Here is a 14,146-nt window from a genome sequence, read left to right as displayed (position 1 = left end):
TAAAAAGCTGGAGAAACAGCAGAACAGCATCTCAATGTATACCAAAAGACACTTAACAAAACTCTTCCTAGTGGCATTATTTATAGTAGCTGTAGCCTGGAAATAATCCAAATGTCAATCAAAAGCCAAAGAGATAAGTAAGTCATCACATGTTCATATAATGGGATACCATAAAATAATGAATAATGAGCAAACCACAGTTCATAAACATAACATGAAGTGAACAAACCCATTTATGTAAAGTTATTAACTAATCTGATTTTGGAGGTCAAGGTAGTAACTTTGGGGTAGAGGGAATTGGGTATTGATTGAGAGGGTCATGGAGTGGTGTTGGGGGGTGTCTTGCATGATGGCCATTTTGTTTTTCCTTGTCACAGGTTCAGTTGATGATTATTTAAGGTATATACTAATGATTTTTATCCTTATTTCTATATATTATAAGTAAGTTTAAACATAGTCTATGATAATGACATTGATAATAGAAACAGAAGCTAATATTTTTTTTTATAAACTATTGGGATCCATTATTTGTGGCTTACTTGTGGTGTCTTATTTTAAAAACTTCATAATACACCTAAGAGAATAGGGTTAGTATAATAATAACTCTGCTGTATAGATAGGGAAACTAAGACCTAGAGTGGTTAAGTAATTTGTCATTCAGGGCCTTAACGGTTTTTACTGTTTATTTATAAGAGCTATTTATATGTCAGAGAACTCAACCTTTTTTATATATGTTTATATTCCTTCCCAGTTTTTTGGTGATTTTTAACCTGCAAATATAAAGCCTCCCTTTCCCTCCATTACTTGACATTTAGGTTTCCTTTTTTGTTGTTGTTGCTGTTGCAGACAATACCAGGATAAACATTCTTCCCTGTCTTTGTGAGCATCCTCGATTATATCCTTATGATAAATTCCCAGTTTTTTAAAAAGATTTTATTTATTTATTTGAGAGAGAGAGAGAGAGAGAGCACTCATAGAGGGAGAGTGAGAGGGAGAAGCACACTTCCTGCTGAGCAGAGAGCCCAGTGCTGTGGGGCTTGATCCCAGGACCCTGATATCATGACCTGAGCTGAAGGCAGACACTTAACCGATGGAGCCACCCAGGTGACCCCCCCCCCAGTTGTTGTTTTTTTTTTAACTGAACAAAGTTGTTCTGTGTAATTAAATTGATTGTAGTTTTTTAGTATGAGTAAGGAAATGTTTAGAAAATTACAACATCTATCATGATAGTAACACTGTCCTTTTACTTATTCAGCAAATATTTATTGCTCATGTACTGTGGGTCTGTTAAGGACCTCATGCTGTAATGGAGGGAGACAGAAGCTAAGGTCTGAAGGCAGTGCCAAGTCAGGTTATAGTCACGTTTCAGTAGGGGTGGAGGACTTGAGATGTGCGCTTTAAAAAGTCACTCTAGTATCTTATTGAAGAAATCAGAAATGGGCAGAGTAAAGATAGAGCTATTAGGAATCTCTTTTAGTCCTTTAAGTGAGACATGGGTTGGTGGAAAAGAGAAGTGATTGTATTTGAATGTTCTATGGGAGGTGGAACCAGCAAGATGGGGTGGCTCTTTGCATGAGGTTGGTTTGTGGAGGAAAAGAACTCTCACTTGACTCTGGGAGCTTTGATTCTGGTTCACTGGGTGGAAGACAGTGTCATTCTCTGTGGTAGAAAATAGAAGTGGAACTTGTAGAGCTTTGTTCTCTTCAGTTTGGGGAGTCTATGTGACATTCGATTAGAGGTTGTTAGCTTCCCAAAAATGGGTGCCCTCTCCATTGTCCTTTACTGTACATCACAATACAGCAGTTTCAGCCAGTATTGGGCCATTTATTAATTGTCAGAGCTAGTCTAAGTATTTTACACGTATGAAAGCACTTAACCCTCACCACAGGCTTTGGAGGTAGGTATTACTCTCATTTTTTAGGAAATTAGGTGGGCAAGGCTGCACAGCCGGCAGGCGTGGAGCTGAGATTTCAAAGGGCAGCACTCTGGCTGAGCGTCCGTGCCCTGCACTGTTGGGCCGGCGCTCTGAATATGTCTCAGAAATCGTACTTGAGCCAGAAGTACCCTGGTACTGAGCAGTATGGTCTGCTGTATGGTTGGAGTTAGCTGGTTTATTCAGGAAGGCAAGCACAAGAATTCTGGGTCCTCAGTTCGTTGACCAGGGTTTGGCGCTTCACCTTTTGGCTTTAGTCTGTGATTAAAAGTGTGGTTCAATTTAAGAAGAAAGTTCTTTTTTCTTTTCTTTTCTTTAAAGAAGAATTAACTTTTATTAATTAACTACCAAATACCTTTGACCAAGTGTCGATTTTCCATGTCTACGATGAAACTCATGACTGTGGTCCCAGCCTCCCTGTGGGATAATTATGGACCATTCACACTTGTGGTGAGCTTGCCAGGTCTGGGTGTTCTTAGGACTGTGTCAGAAGAGTTTGAAGGAACCTAGCATCCTGTGAATTTGTGCCTGTGTGTTTGTATGCTCCACTTTTAATTACCGGTGTCAGTGGTGAGCACCATTAAGACAAATCTTTCACTTGGTTTGGGGGATGCTGGAATACTGATTGCATACACCTGGCAGGTGCAAAGCAGCATCTCAGCAGTGTTCCTTTGAATCGGTTTCTAAGGAGCTGATCCATTGGAGAGGCCTTGCTCAAGAAACCAGAGATTACTCGTGCAACTTAACAGTTCTCAATTGATGAAAATCTCATATGTGAAAATAAGTATTAAGGGTTTTTACTCCTATTGCTTTACAAAAAGATTTACTTAAGATTTTCTCTTACTACAGATTTATAGACACTGACTTAAATCACTATATTTTATACCGTTTAACATAGAACTGTTGTGTCAAGTGTAGTTTCTTGTTTGCACTTTGTAGTTTTAAAAGTTTTTAATATTATTGAACATCCTATAAGGTCCTTATGGAAGGAACTATCAGATAGGTCAAAAGATGCAGACATTAGGGTATAAATACATCCTTTCAATTTCAATTATTGTCTTCTTGTAGGAGGAGAGACTTCAGCATGCAAACCTTCATCTGTTCGGCTTGCACCGTCATTTTCATTCCATGCTGCTGGCCTTCAGATGGCTGGACAGATGCCCCATTCACATCAGTACAGTGACCGTCGCCAGCCAAACATAAGTGACCAACAGGTTTCTGCCTTATCTTATTCTGACCCGATTCAGCAACCTCTAACTAACCAGGTAAGTTTACGACGTATCAGAAATGATTTGTTGGCGTGATAGTTTATTCCTTAAAATGGGAGAACAGTAAATAGACAAAAATGGTTTAATGGTTTTCAGTTTTACGTGCCACATGAGATTCTGGATTGATGAGAGATGATAAGAAGTACACATTTAAAAGTTCATTGGCTTTTACTTTTTTCTGTGTATCCTACTTAATTAAAAAACACTCATAAACCATAAGCACATTCTCTCATTTTGTAATAGGGAGGGAAAAAGTTATTTTTAAAGAATATTAGTTTAAATACAGAAACTGAAAGCTTATTTTTATGAAAAGGTGGGTAAGTAGAAAAAGTGATAGGAAAACAAGTCAGAGTCCATTATCACAAACCTGCAGAGCTGATTTTAAACCTGTTCAAACTACTTTAGTGCACATTTATCACCTTTAAGTACAAAACTTCTTAAAATGAAAAAGAAATGTAGTGCAGATTAATCTTGCTGATCATTTTAATATTCAGACTAGAGATTCAGTTGTTTTTTTTTTAAATGGATAGTTAACAGAATAAATGTGGAAATCTCTCGCTATACATACATGTATGCATATGTGCATGTGTGTATGTGCGCATTCATAATATTTCCTGAATTAACTGCATTTACTACATTGAGTTTTGGTTTGGGAGAATTTTTTTTACTAACTATAGTTGTGGTAAAATTTCTTTCCCCACCAGGATGGAGGGTTTGATGAACGCTGACCGAGGATTTTTTCCATGCATTTAGAAATTGGGGTTGCCACTGTTTTCTTTAGGTCATTTGATATATCAAGTGATGATCAAAAACTTGGAAAATTTCAGTGTATTTCTTATGCTGGATTATTTGAAGGAAACGTGCTTTATTTCTAATTCAATAATATGTGGTTTTAATGAGCAATTTGCTGTAGTAAAGTAACATTGTGATTAGGGGACACCCCTTGTATGTATTAAGATTTTTGTCAATAGTCGATCTGGATTTACATTTATAAAACGTATGTGGCATGTGAATAACATTCATAGTCAGTAGTCAGATGAATTATGACAAGACTTCAGAATTTGTTTTGTGTAGTAAATTGTGAAGGTGTATATTTGAGAATTGGAGCGAGCAGTTGGTTGAGTGTTCAAAGCTGAAAGGGTTTGTATACCAGAAGAAAGTTCTGTGGACATCCAAAAAGTAGTAATAGCACAATGAGTCACTTGCATTGTACAGCTGACCATTGAACAACACGAGTTTGAATTGAGCGAACCCACTTAAATGTGGATTTTTTTTGATAAATAAGTACAGTAATGTAAATGTATTTTTCTTTCTTTGATTTTCTTAGTTTCTGTTACCGAGCTTACTTTATTGTAAGAATAGAGTGTATAATATACAAAGTATGTGTTAATCAGCTGTTTGTTGGCAAGGCTCCTGGTCAGCAGTAGGCTATTAGTAACTAAGTTTTTGGAGAGTCAAAAGTTATGCATGGATTTTCAATTGCATGGGGCGAGCATTCGGTGTTCCTTACTCCTGCATTGCTCAAGATTCACCTGTACTTTTAAGAAACAGTACGTTTGGATTCATTTTCTCAGTTGTTCAAAAAGCAGCCTGTCAGGCAGGGCGCCTGTTTTTAATATTTTACAGCTGAACGGACTGAGCTCCTCCCATCTGTGACTTCTCCAAGTGTTGAAGCACTAGACTTGGAGGTCCAGCCCAGGTTCTTTTCTCCTTAGACACAGTACTCTTCTGTCCTGGAACACCTGGTGTCTGCGGAGGGCTAGAAAAAAATTCCAGTCCTTTACAGTTATTTTTGTGGTTCTATTGTAGTAGGTAGTTCAGTTAGCACAGTATCTGTTTTTAGATACAACTAACATCTTATTTGTGGATGATTCTAAAATAAGAAATAATTCATTTAGTATTTCCATTTTAAGTTATAAAATATTTTTAAAGATTCATATGATGTAAAAAGAATGTCTTTTAAGTAACAGTATTCAACCAGATATTTCTACCAACCCGAGAAATTTCTGAACCTAATGAGGCAGATTAGAAGAGGTTTTTCTTATAACTGAAGTGTAAAACACTAAAACTGTGTGCTGACATGTCATGGCCTACAAGTCCTAAGACATGGGCTCAAGGTCTTGACTCCTGATGTAGTTGTGTGAGGTGAGTCAGGTCACACGGGCCCTTCTCTTCTGTTCTTTGAATGTAAGATTAGGACCTTAGACTCTCCAAACCTGAACTTCTCTAAACTTAAGTCTAGCTGTAAACTTTTATAATTTTATTACTTGATTTCAGTGGTTTCTTATTAATCATCCTATCCGGGTTTTGTTTTGTTTTTTTCCAAAAGATTTATTAAACAAGTAATTGAAATGAGCTAACGTTAACATTTTATTTCTGGCTATATGCGTGGTGTGTTTTATACAAGTTTTTAAACCCAGTTTTGTTCAAAAGATAAATTTAGGAAGCAGGAGAAATGTAGTAAAAGTAATTGTAGAAAAGTATGCTTGATGTTAGGAATGCTCAGTCCCTTTGAGCTGTGAGCATTTTCACAGTGCCTTCCATAGTTCTTAGACTCTACCGGTACTCTGGATGGGTGCTACCTGTGGTTTTCAGCTGTATCAGTAGCTCTCAGAATAGCAAGAAAGGCAGAATATTGTGTTTCTGAATCTTCATTTTATATGAAAATATGAGATAAATATAAATAAAACAGATACAGTAGGTATTATTAAGCTAGGAAACAGTTTTTAAATAAATTCCTGAAGCTTACACTGTGGAATCTTTTCAAGGGGGAAAAAAAGATTGTTTTAGCTCTTGTAACTGATTTAAGCAGGGTATGAAAACTATGCTTTTCTTCAGTTTGTGATCTGTGTTTTCACCCAGAAAGGTCCAAGAACTGTGAGCGCTGGGGATGTGGGTTTTTCTAGCTCTGGAGCCAGATAGCTTGAGGCAGCAGGAGGACAGCTCATCAGCTTGCCATTTTGCTGTGAGGACACTTGGGGATGAGCTCCTTCCTGGGTTCTCTGAACACCATGGGTTTTCTTCTAACTGTGGAAGGGAAGAAGGGAGCTTGCTCTGTTCCTCTACATTTTCCTGGCTTTGTGATGATAAGAAGCAGGAATGGGGGCCAACCTTGAATCTAGTGTAGATGTGTAACTGAGTGTTTGGAAATGTTATTTCCTAATTGCGGATTTGTGCTTACAGCAGCATAGTATCAAAACACAGCTACCTTGGGGCACCTGGGTGGCTCAGTCGCTAAGCGTCTGCCTTCCGCTCAGGGCCTGATCCCAGAGTCCTGGGATCGAGCCCCACATCAGGCTCCTCCACTGGGAGCCTGCTTCTCCCTCTCCCACTCCCTCTGCCTGTGTTCCCTCTCTCGCTGGCTGTCTCTCTCTCAAATAAATAAATAAAATCTTAAAAAAAAAACACACACACACACACACAGCTACCTAACATGAAATCGGAATGAAAATTAGTTAAGGGAGTGTTACTTAGTTTGTAGAATTTAGTTTGTTCTTTCCATATAGTTTGGGCACTTGCTCTGGACAAGGTGCCCTTTGAAGCAATGAAATGTAGTCTGGTCTGAAGGCCGATTGTTTGTGGGCAGAATACATCTGGTTTATATATTCAGATGCTCCTGAAGTAGTCATTTCTGTTGCTAGAAGTATATAAGAAAAGCAAGGTATTTAGAATTAGCTAATCAATTTGGCCTCATAGTCAGAGTGGCCAACTTTGGAAGAGGTTTAGCGATATTTTACAAAATGCCAAACACACACCACATACTCATATTGAGTGCAGGAAAACCATCGTTACTCAGTCAAAATTTGTTCCTGTCCAGTTTCTTATGTGTCCTGTATATTCAAAATTGGTGTCTTGATTGTGTGATTTTGGTGTTTTGAGTGAGCATAATTATTCCTGCAAAGATAGTGGTCACTGATTCTGTTTTTCATATGTTTGAAATACCAGTGGAATTGTAGATGGGCAAGTTAAAAACTTAAAACACATTCACAGTTTTATATATGACTATTTTTTTTTAAAGATTTTATTTATTTGACAGAGATAGAGACAGCCAACGAGAGAAGGAACACAAGCAGGGGGAGTGGGAGAGGAAGAAGCAGGCTCATAGCGGAGGAGCCTGATGTGGGGCTCGATCCCATAACGCCAGGATCACGCCCTGAGCCGAAGGCAGACGCTTAACCGCTGTGCCACCCAGGCGCCCCTATATATGGCTATTTTTAATAAATTCGTATGCTTATTTTGTTGGTGTTTATTAAGCGTAACTCAGTTAGTTGTCCTACAAGTAGCCTGAAACCAAAAGGGTAGAATTGAGGCCTAAATGTGACCAGGACCTCTTGGCCCAGTGTTACAGTTCAGAGCCTGGGACTTTGCAGCATCTCGGATCCCGTCTTACCTGTGCCTTCTGTGAGCTGTGGGACTTTGGGCAAGCAGTTCACATCAGAGACTTGGGCTGCCCATTTGTAAGCTGGTGACAAGAAAACTACTCATTGTCAGGAGATTGTTGAGAGTATTATATGAGAGATAGAAAAATATGTATGCTTCTAACCGAGTGGGTAGCAAATACTTGCTACTCTTATTTTATTATTAACTACTTAAGTAATTCGTTTCTAACAGTTATACTTTCTATCAACTTTTCTTACAGTAGTAACATAATACCTCACTGGTTGAAGTTCTGTGGGACCTCATAGTGGGGTGTGGCTGCGTGCCAGCACTCCCCCAAGAAGGGTCTTGTTGGAGTAAATTCCCTGCAGGAAAACAATGCCAGGGTCTCAAAAAATAAAAAGGAAATTTGTGAAGGGAAACCTTTTTCATTATTTTAAGTGCTTATAGCATTCATTCACATAAAAAAATTGAGGTGCTTATTACCAATATTGTTTATTCATTAAATTACATCTCTAAGGAATAGTATAAGAATAAAATATCCTGTGAACCTCATGGTACATATCGTTGATATTTAACAAAATGAAACAGTATATATTTGAAAAATTCAGTTCAGATTTTCTTATTAATTGCTGCTATCTTTTCAGACAGATAGTTACAACCACTGAAGATTTTTACCCCAGAGGATCATGAGAAAAGATAATTAATAACTTACTTCAGTAATTCAGTAAATTTCCCATCTGGATAACAGCTTTTTAGAGTTTGAGTATAGAGGCACAGGAAACTAATGTTAATATTGGTTTCAGAAAACATATACCTGGGGAAACTGCCATAATCACTCTATCTTTTCATACCAAGGGGATGGTGATTCTTTCCTGTTATGTCCATTGTCACCTTACAACCCAGCTCTCTTCTGTAAGTGTGGGTTAAGTTGGTTAATTATCCCAAGACTCCAGACATTTCTGGGAGGCCTTGGTATGATGCATTTACTGTCTGTCAGCTCCTCAAATTGACCTGAGCATTGTTGGAGAGGGGCTGTGCTAAGGGCTTCTGGCTCAGTAGATTTTACTGGCATCAGTGTCTGTGAGAGCTAGACAGGAATCCATGGATGGCTAGTGGTGGTAATATAGGTACCTTGATGCAGTTAATTGGTTTTGAGGATCTGTTGATCCCTGTTGGCACCTGTTTACTGGTGGAAGAGTTGGGTATGAGCAGTAGTCCAGGATCATTGACATGCTAGTCACAGCCTTCCTGGTATGTGTATGGAGGGTGGTCCCTGCTCTATCCCCCATCTAGCAGGAAGCTCACAATTGAACTCTTGACTACCTATTGGATGAAGAAGGAGATGCAGTTTAGGATGGGGTGGGGGGGGAGTTGTTAATGGAATATGATTGAATTTAGTTTTTAAAAGAGTTTCATGAGCTTTTAAGGTGTTTTCTGGAACTTATTTGTGGTCAGCTCCTAATGTAATTTTAAGTAGAGATTTTGGTATAATGGATTCGTTTGTTTATTCAACAAATATTTATTAAACATCTTTGTGCCCACCACTGTTTCAGGCAAAGGGAATACAGCACTGCACAAAGGGGAATCCCTGACCTCAGGAGTTTTTCCTGTAGTGGAAGGAGAAAGAGAAAAAACTAAAACCAGTAAATGAGTAAATGCAGTGTATCAGGTGGTGATAGGTGCTAAGGGGGAAGGGGAACGTGGAGGGTAAGGTGGAGCATGTTACTGTGGAGAGCATGTTTTCCTCAGGTGTGTTAAAGAAACAAGTGCAGGGGCTCCTGGGTGCCTCAGTTGGTTAAGTGTCTGACTCTTGATCTCAGCTCAAGTCTTGATCTCAGGAATGGGGAGCCCACTTAAAAAAAAAAAAAAAGAGGAAGAAAGAAAGAAACCAGTGCAGATTTCAGCTAGGGTCTGGGGGTGCTGGGGGCTGCACTTCTGCAGTGCCATGCTCCATTCCTGCTCCGTGGCCGCCTTGCTTTGCTTTGTGGTGCCAAGTGGGTCCTAAAATCCTGTCCTAGGAAGCTGAATGTTGGGTTTGTCTTTGTCTTTGCCTCTTGTCTACCAGGTCAGGCTTTAGGAATAATTTTTCCTTGTATGGTGGTGAAGCCCTCTTTGGGCAGCATCCTGTGTGTCTCCTGGCCCCAGGGGTGTCTGTGATCCTACTGTTTAATCTGAGAAACAAGATAAAAACCTTGGGTGGCTGGCGCATTATCTTCTAATTTCATTTATTTGTTCCAGTGGTTGTCTTCATTGGAATCCAGTTGAAAGAGATAACTGAGAGAGAATGTATAGTCTTCTAATGTAGATGTCTTTTTTTTTTTTTTTTTTAGTACGTATACACAGGTTACAGAAGAGAAGGGATTTATACCAGTGAAGTATAGTTAAAGTGCTAGTCTTTTCTGTCTATTTAAGGTGATGCCTGATATTGTCATGTTACAGAGGCGGATGCCCCAAACCTTCCGTGATCCAGCAACTGCTCCCCTGAGAAAACTTTCTGTTGACTTGATCAAAACATATAAGCATATTAATGAGGTAAGACTATTGATTTGTTTTAACAGCGTGTCTTGAGTAGAGCAGGAAAGAAAAGTTATTTTGTGGTCCTTTTAAACATAGTAAACTTTATTCCCAGTGTTTGTAATTTTGATAGTTAGGAATGATTTATAGATAATACAATTATAGTCGTGTGAAAGAAAAAACATCAATTAACAGAGACTGCCAAAAATTAAGATATTTGAGGATAACTTCTCCCTTTTTTCAAAGTTGTATTTAATATATGGTAAGATATTATTTCTCTAATAACTCTTCTCCCAAATAAGAAAGAAGAAAGGAAGGGAATAATGACACTGTAAAATTATGTGTATGTTAGAATTCTGCTTAAATTTTTAAATATCTGTTTGTTTTTGCAACATGGATGTCAGCAAGCTCGGAGATCTATTTAATACCCAGTTACAGGCATTTTCCTAGTCTGTTTGATATATGTATGTTTCTGTGGTTTTAAATTGTCTTTCAAATTTTTATGTGTGTTCTTTTATTGTAAGATATTTGAAAGCCTTTTTGGTGGATGTAAATAGAGTAAAAAAAAAAAAACAGCATAGTATTTTGAATTATTCCTGTTCCAATTTGGCTCTTCACTGCCATGAATTTTTTTTCTGGTGTCTTAGATCTTTGATTGCCATTTGCTTCTAGCCTCAGCCCTGGCTCTGTAATTAATTATGAAATGAGCTCTTCTGGAGAAGAGTGGACATGCCTGTGCTTCCTTTCCACTTCATGGGAGCCCTACATCCTGTCTTGCTAAAAGCTTCTGCTCTTCCAGCTTTAGAGCCAGTTAACTAAAAGGATATTCTTATACATGTGTAAATTTTACTGCAGATTGATGCTGTTTAACGCGAGTATTGTTATATTACTGTGGCAGTGTGGCAAGATAAGATTAGAATGAACTCAATGAGGAACATTTCTGAGTTGGATTTTGTACACAATTGATGGTTTAGAAAAGATGTGGCAAACTAGCTTTTGACAGCCTGAAAAATCTGATAAATTATTAACTGTTTATTCATGTCAGTTTGTTAATATCTGGTAAATTGTTAACAAAGCTATTGTTAAGCTTTGGTGAAACAGAAGTTTAACAGTAGCTTTGCTGAAGCTTGTTTTTAACTGTTTTGCCACCTTGTAAACTAGAGTTGTTCTGATGTTATTCTATGCAATGTAACTTATAATTTCCTCAGTTAGTTACCAATTACTTGGACTGTTGTCTAGTCTACCTGTTATTTTTTACTGGTCTTAGGAACAATTTGTAAGAAAAACAGATAGAAGGAAAATAACTCAACTGTGATCAGCCACAGGATTTATGGCCTTTAGTGTGGGGGAAGGGGAGGGAGTGCCTGGTTTTCATTAATTGTTACTTTGTTAGAGGCTTAAAAACTGGGCATGTCTCAGAGGGCCTTTTGTATTAGAATTTCAGTTCATATATATCTAAACTTTAATATTTAAAACATTTTGCCTTCAGAGCAAATGTAAAATTGGGATGGACTGGCAGAAGGCATGCAGAATATTGACATGAGGAGGATGAAAATGCTCTTTATTTGGTTTGGCATTTGCTGATTATATTGGCACCTATATATATTTTTTCCCCCCAAATCCCTTATATTACATTGTTAAGAGCTATGCCACTTCATTGTATACAATGTATATTTAAGAAATAAATGTGAGTCCGGCCCTGTTAGTCTTCTTGAATGGGCTACTTCGGACTAGTCACTTAACATCTATTTATAAAATGTACAAACAGTATAATTGAAAAGTGAATTTCAGGGTAGACATTTTTCATTGATTACATATCAGTGTTATTATGTAATTCAAATAGCAACTGTAGAAAATTCTTTATTTCCTTTTTTTTGTACTTGTTATGAAGAATAAAAATTCATCAGTTTCCTCCTGATGGTAGACATGTCTCATATATGTTCTTGATACACATCATATATATGTGTGTGTATATATGTGTATGCCTCCTGCTAACCCCCAAAGATTTAAATTATACAGTAAACACCGTATACTCTCATTTCAGGTTTACTATGCAAAAAAGAAGCGAAGACACCAACAGGGCCAGGGAGACGATTCTAGTCATAAGAAGGAGCGGAAGGTTTATAATGATGGTTATGATGATGATAACTATGATTATATTGTAAAAAACGGAGAGAAGTGGATGGATCGTTACGAAATTGACTCCTTGATTGGCAAAGGTTCCTTTGGACAGGTAATTTAATGGAAAATGCTGAATTTCCTAAATTAGAACTTCCTAGTGAATCATGTTCTTACACCTTTTCCTCAGTTAGTATGCTTTCAGGGTTTGTAAATACATGTAAACAATGGATATGTGAGTATTTGGATTATCATAGTTCTTTAAAGCTAGTAAAACTACATCAGCTCTAAAAACTGCATTAGACTTTCTTTGTTCATACTTATTTTCTAGAGCTACCTAGTACTTATCTTACTAACGACTGAGTGCTAGATTGTAATCACTAATAGGTAGTATTGCCCCTTACGTATAGTCTGTGGATGATTCTTCGATGTGGATGCTAGAAGTAATTACCTTCCTGTCTGACATTCCTCTTCAAAAAGATAAGAGTTCGGTTGGCATAACAGGTGCCCTGTCACTTTTTTTGGAGTCTGGGAAAGCCAGGGGCTGTGCCCTGGGTTTTTCTCGCGTCTTATCTTCTGCTGTCAGGCCTTAAAGTGGGCGGATGATCTTTAGGATTTCCTCTTCCTGTTCTCACAGCTCCAGCATGGCTGTGATGGGGATGTTTGTGATGGAAAGGCTCATTCAGCAGCTTCTAGCAGGAAGAGTGAGACAGGGGCTCGCCAAGAGACCTGGTGTTTCTCTTCATTCTTGGCCTCTTCTCCACTTACAGCTCTCCCCTCCTCACCTGCCCATCCAGCCTCAGTACAAGCACAAAACCCTAAATATGTCTGTCTCTTGTATCAGTTGTGCTCATACCGACAGCCATCACACCTTCGTCCTTGCACTTTTAAGAAACTTTTTCTCTGGCTGTGGACCCCCCCAGCTGCTCCCCCTTGTCAGTCCTATCTCATCAAGTCACTCTTCTTGGTTTGGTTTGAGATGTGATTTACTGTTGATCCCACTCTCCTTTGCCTTGCAAACTTTGTGTGGTGAGTCCATTATTAACCTGCAGTCTAAACACTTCTTTTGACTTCTCAGTGATGAGGATAGAATGGGATTCAAAATGACTTCTCCTGAACTACCTTTTTTTGGTGTTTGTTTTTGTTTTTGTTTTTTTTAAGTATGGAACCTGCATGCTCTTATTTACTACCTGTTTCTGTCCTGAGATAAAGGAAAAAATGGCTCTTTTCAGCCTGGGAGGGAAAATTCTTTGTGTGTCAGCCTGATCATGCTTAGGACAAAAAGTATATGGTAGGTCATTAGCAGCCACAGGTGTAGACCCAGAAAAATCACAGCTATTAAAATCACAGCCTGTAAGGAGATATGCACAGGGTTGTTAGAAGAACTCTGTAATTCCAGTGTGGCTCTGCAAGGCCCTCATGTCACATGCATAAAATACCTGCCTGCCCCTTTCCATGATTTCAAGGAATTTCGGTAATTGTACGTGACTCAGAGAACTTCTCCTTGATTTGTTAGCTCTTTTTCTTTGAGTCAGGGTTTCTCAGTATTTTGGGTCCCTCTTTAGGAAGTAGTACTTTCTTGTGAGAAGCAGCTTCTGCTTCTCTGTCAGTCTCCTAAGGAGAGGCATTTCTGAGGCCCAGCTTTTAACAAGGCGATGAACACCCTAGATAGAGGGATGATTGCTGCCTCCCATCTTGAAAATTACACCACCTGTTGAGGCAGTTGCCTTCAACAGGACATTTTCCTAACTAATGTATTGTCCACCATGAGAATTGTGGCCATACAGAGGACTCTCTCAACTTCGTTTTCCTTTTTTTTTTAGTTTTCCGTAAATACTTAGTCTTTGAGTTCAGAGTGATGTTTTTCTCCTCCTCTTCACTTTAATTTTCTCATAACGTTAATTCCTAAGAACAAGTGAGCATAGTTAGATCT

The 14,146-nt window shown here is 38.4% G+C and overlaps 1 protein-coding gene across 3 annotated transcripts in view; it reads left to right on the top strand.

The window, feature by feature from the left end:
- The window catches only part of DYRK1A (dual specificity tyrosine phosphorylation regulated kinase 1A), a 155,933-nt gene that overhangs the window by 103,570 nt on the left and 38,217 nt on the right, over positions 1-14,146 (top strand). For 2 of the 3 annotated variants that reach the window (XM_034655616.1, XM_034655617.1), the window contains 3 exons: positions 3,002-3,198; positions 9,994-10,113; positions 12,140-12,328. In XM_034655616.1, coding sequence (XP_034511507.1) covers positions 3,002-3,198; positions 9,994-10,113; positions 12,140-12,328 — 506 coding nt within the window. The remainder of the gene's footprint in view (positions 1-3,001; positions 3,199-9,993; positions 10,114-12,139; positions 12,329-14,146) is intronic. The other variant, XM_034655618.1, reaches the window with a different exon arrangement.

Source organism: Ailuropoda melanoleuca, chromosome 1 (assembly GCF_002007445.2).
Source record: "Ailuropoda melanoleuca isolate Jingjing chromosome 1, ASM200744v2, whole genome shotgun sequence".
NCBI lineage: Eukaryota > Metazoa > Chordata > Mammalia > Carnivora > Ursidae > Ailuropoda > Ailuropoda melanoleuca.
The sequence above is the reverse complement of the archived record's forward strand: the minus strand, read 5'-3'. Positions and strand labels throughout refer to the sequence as shown.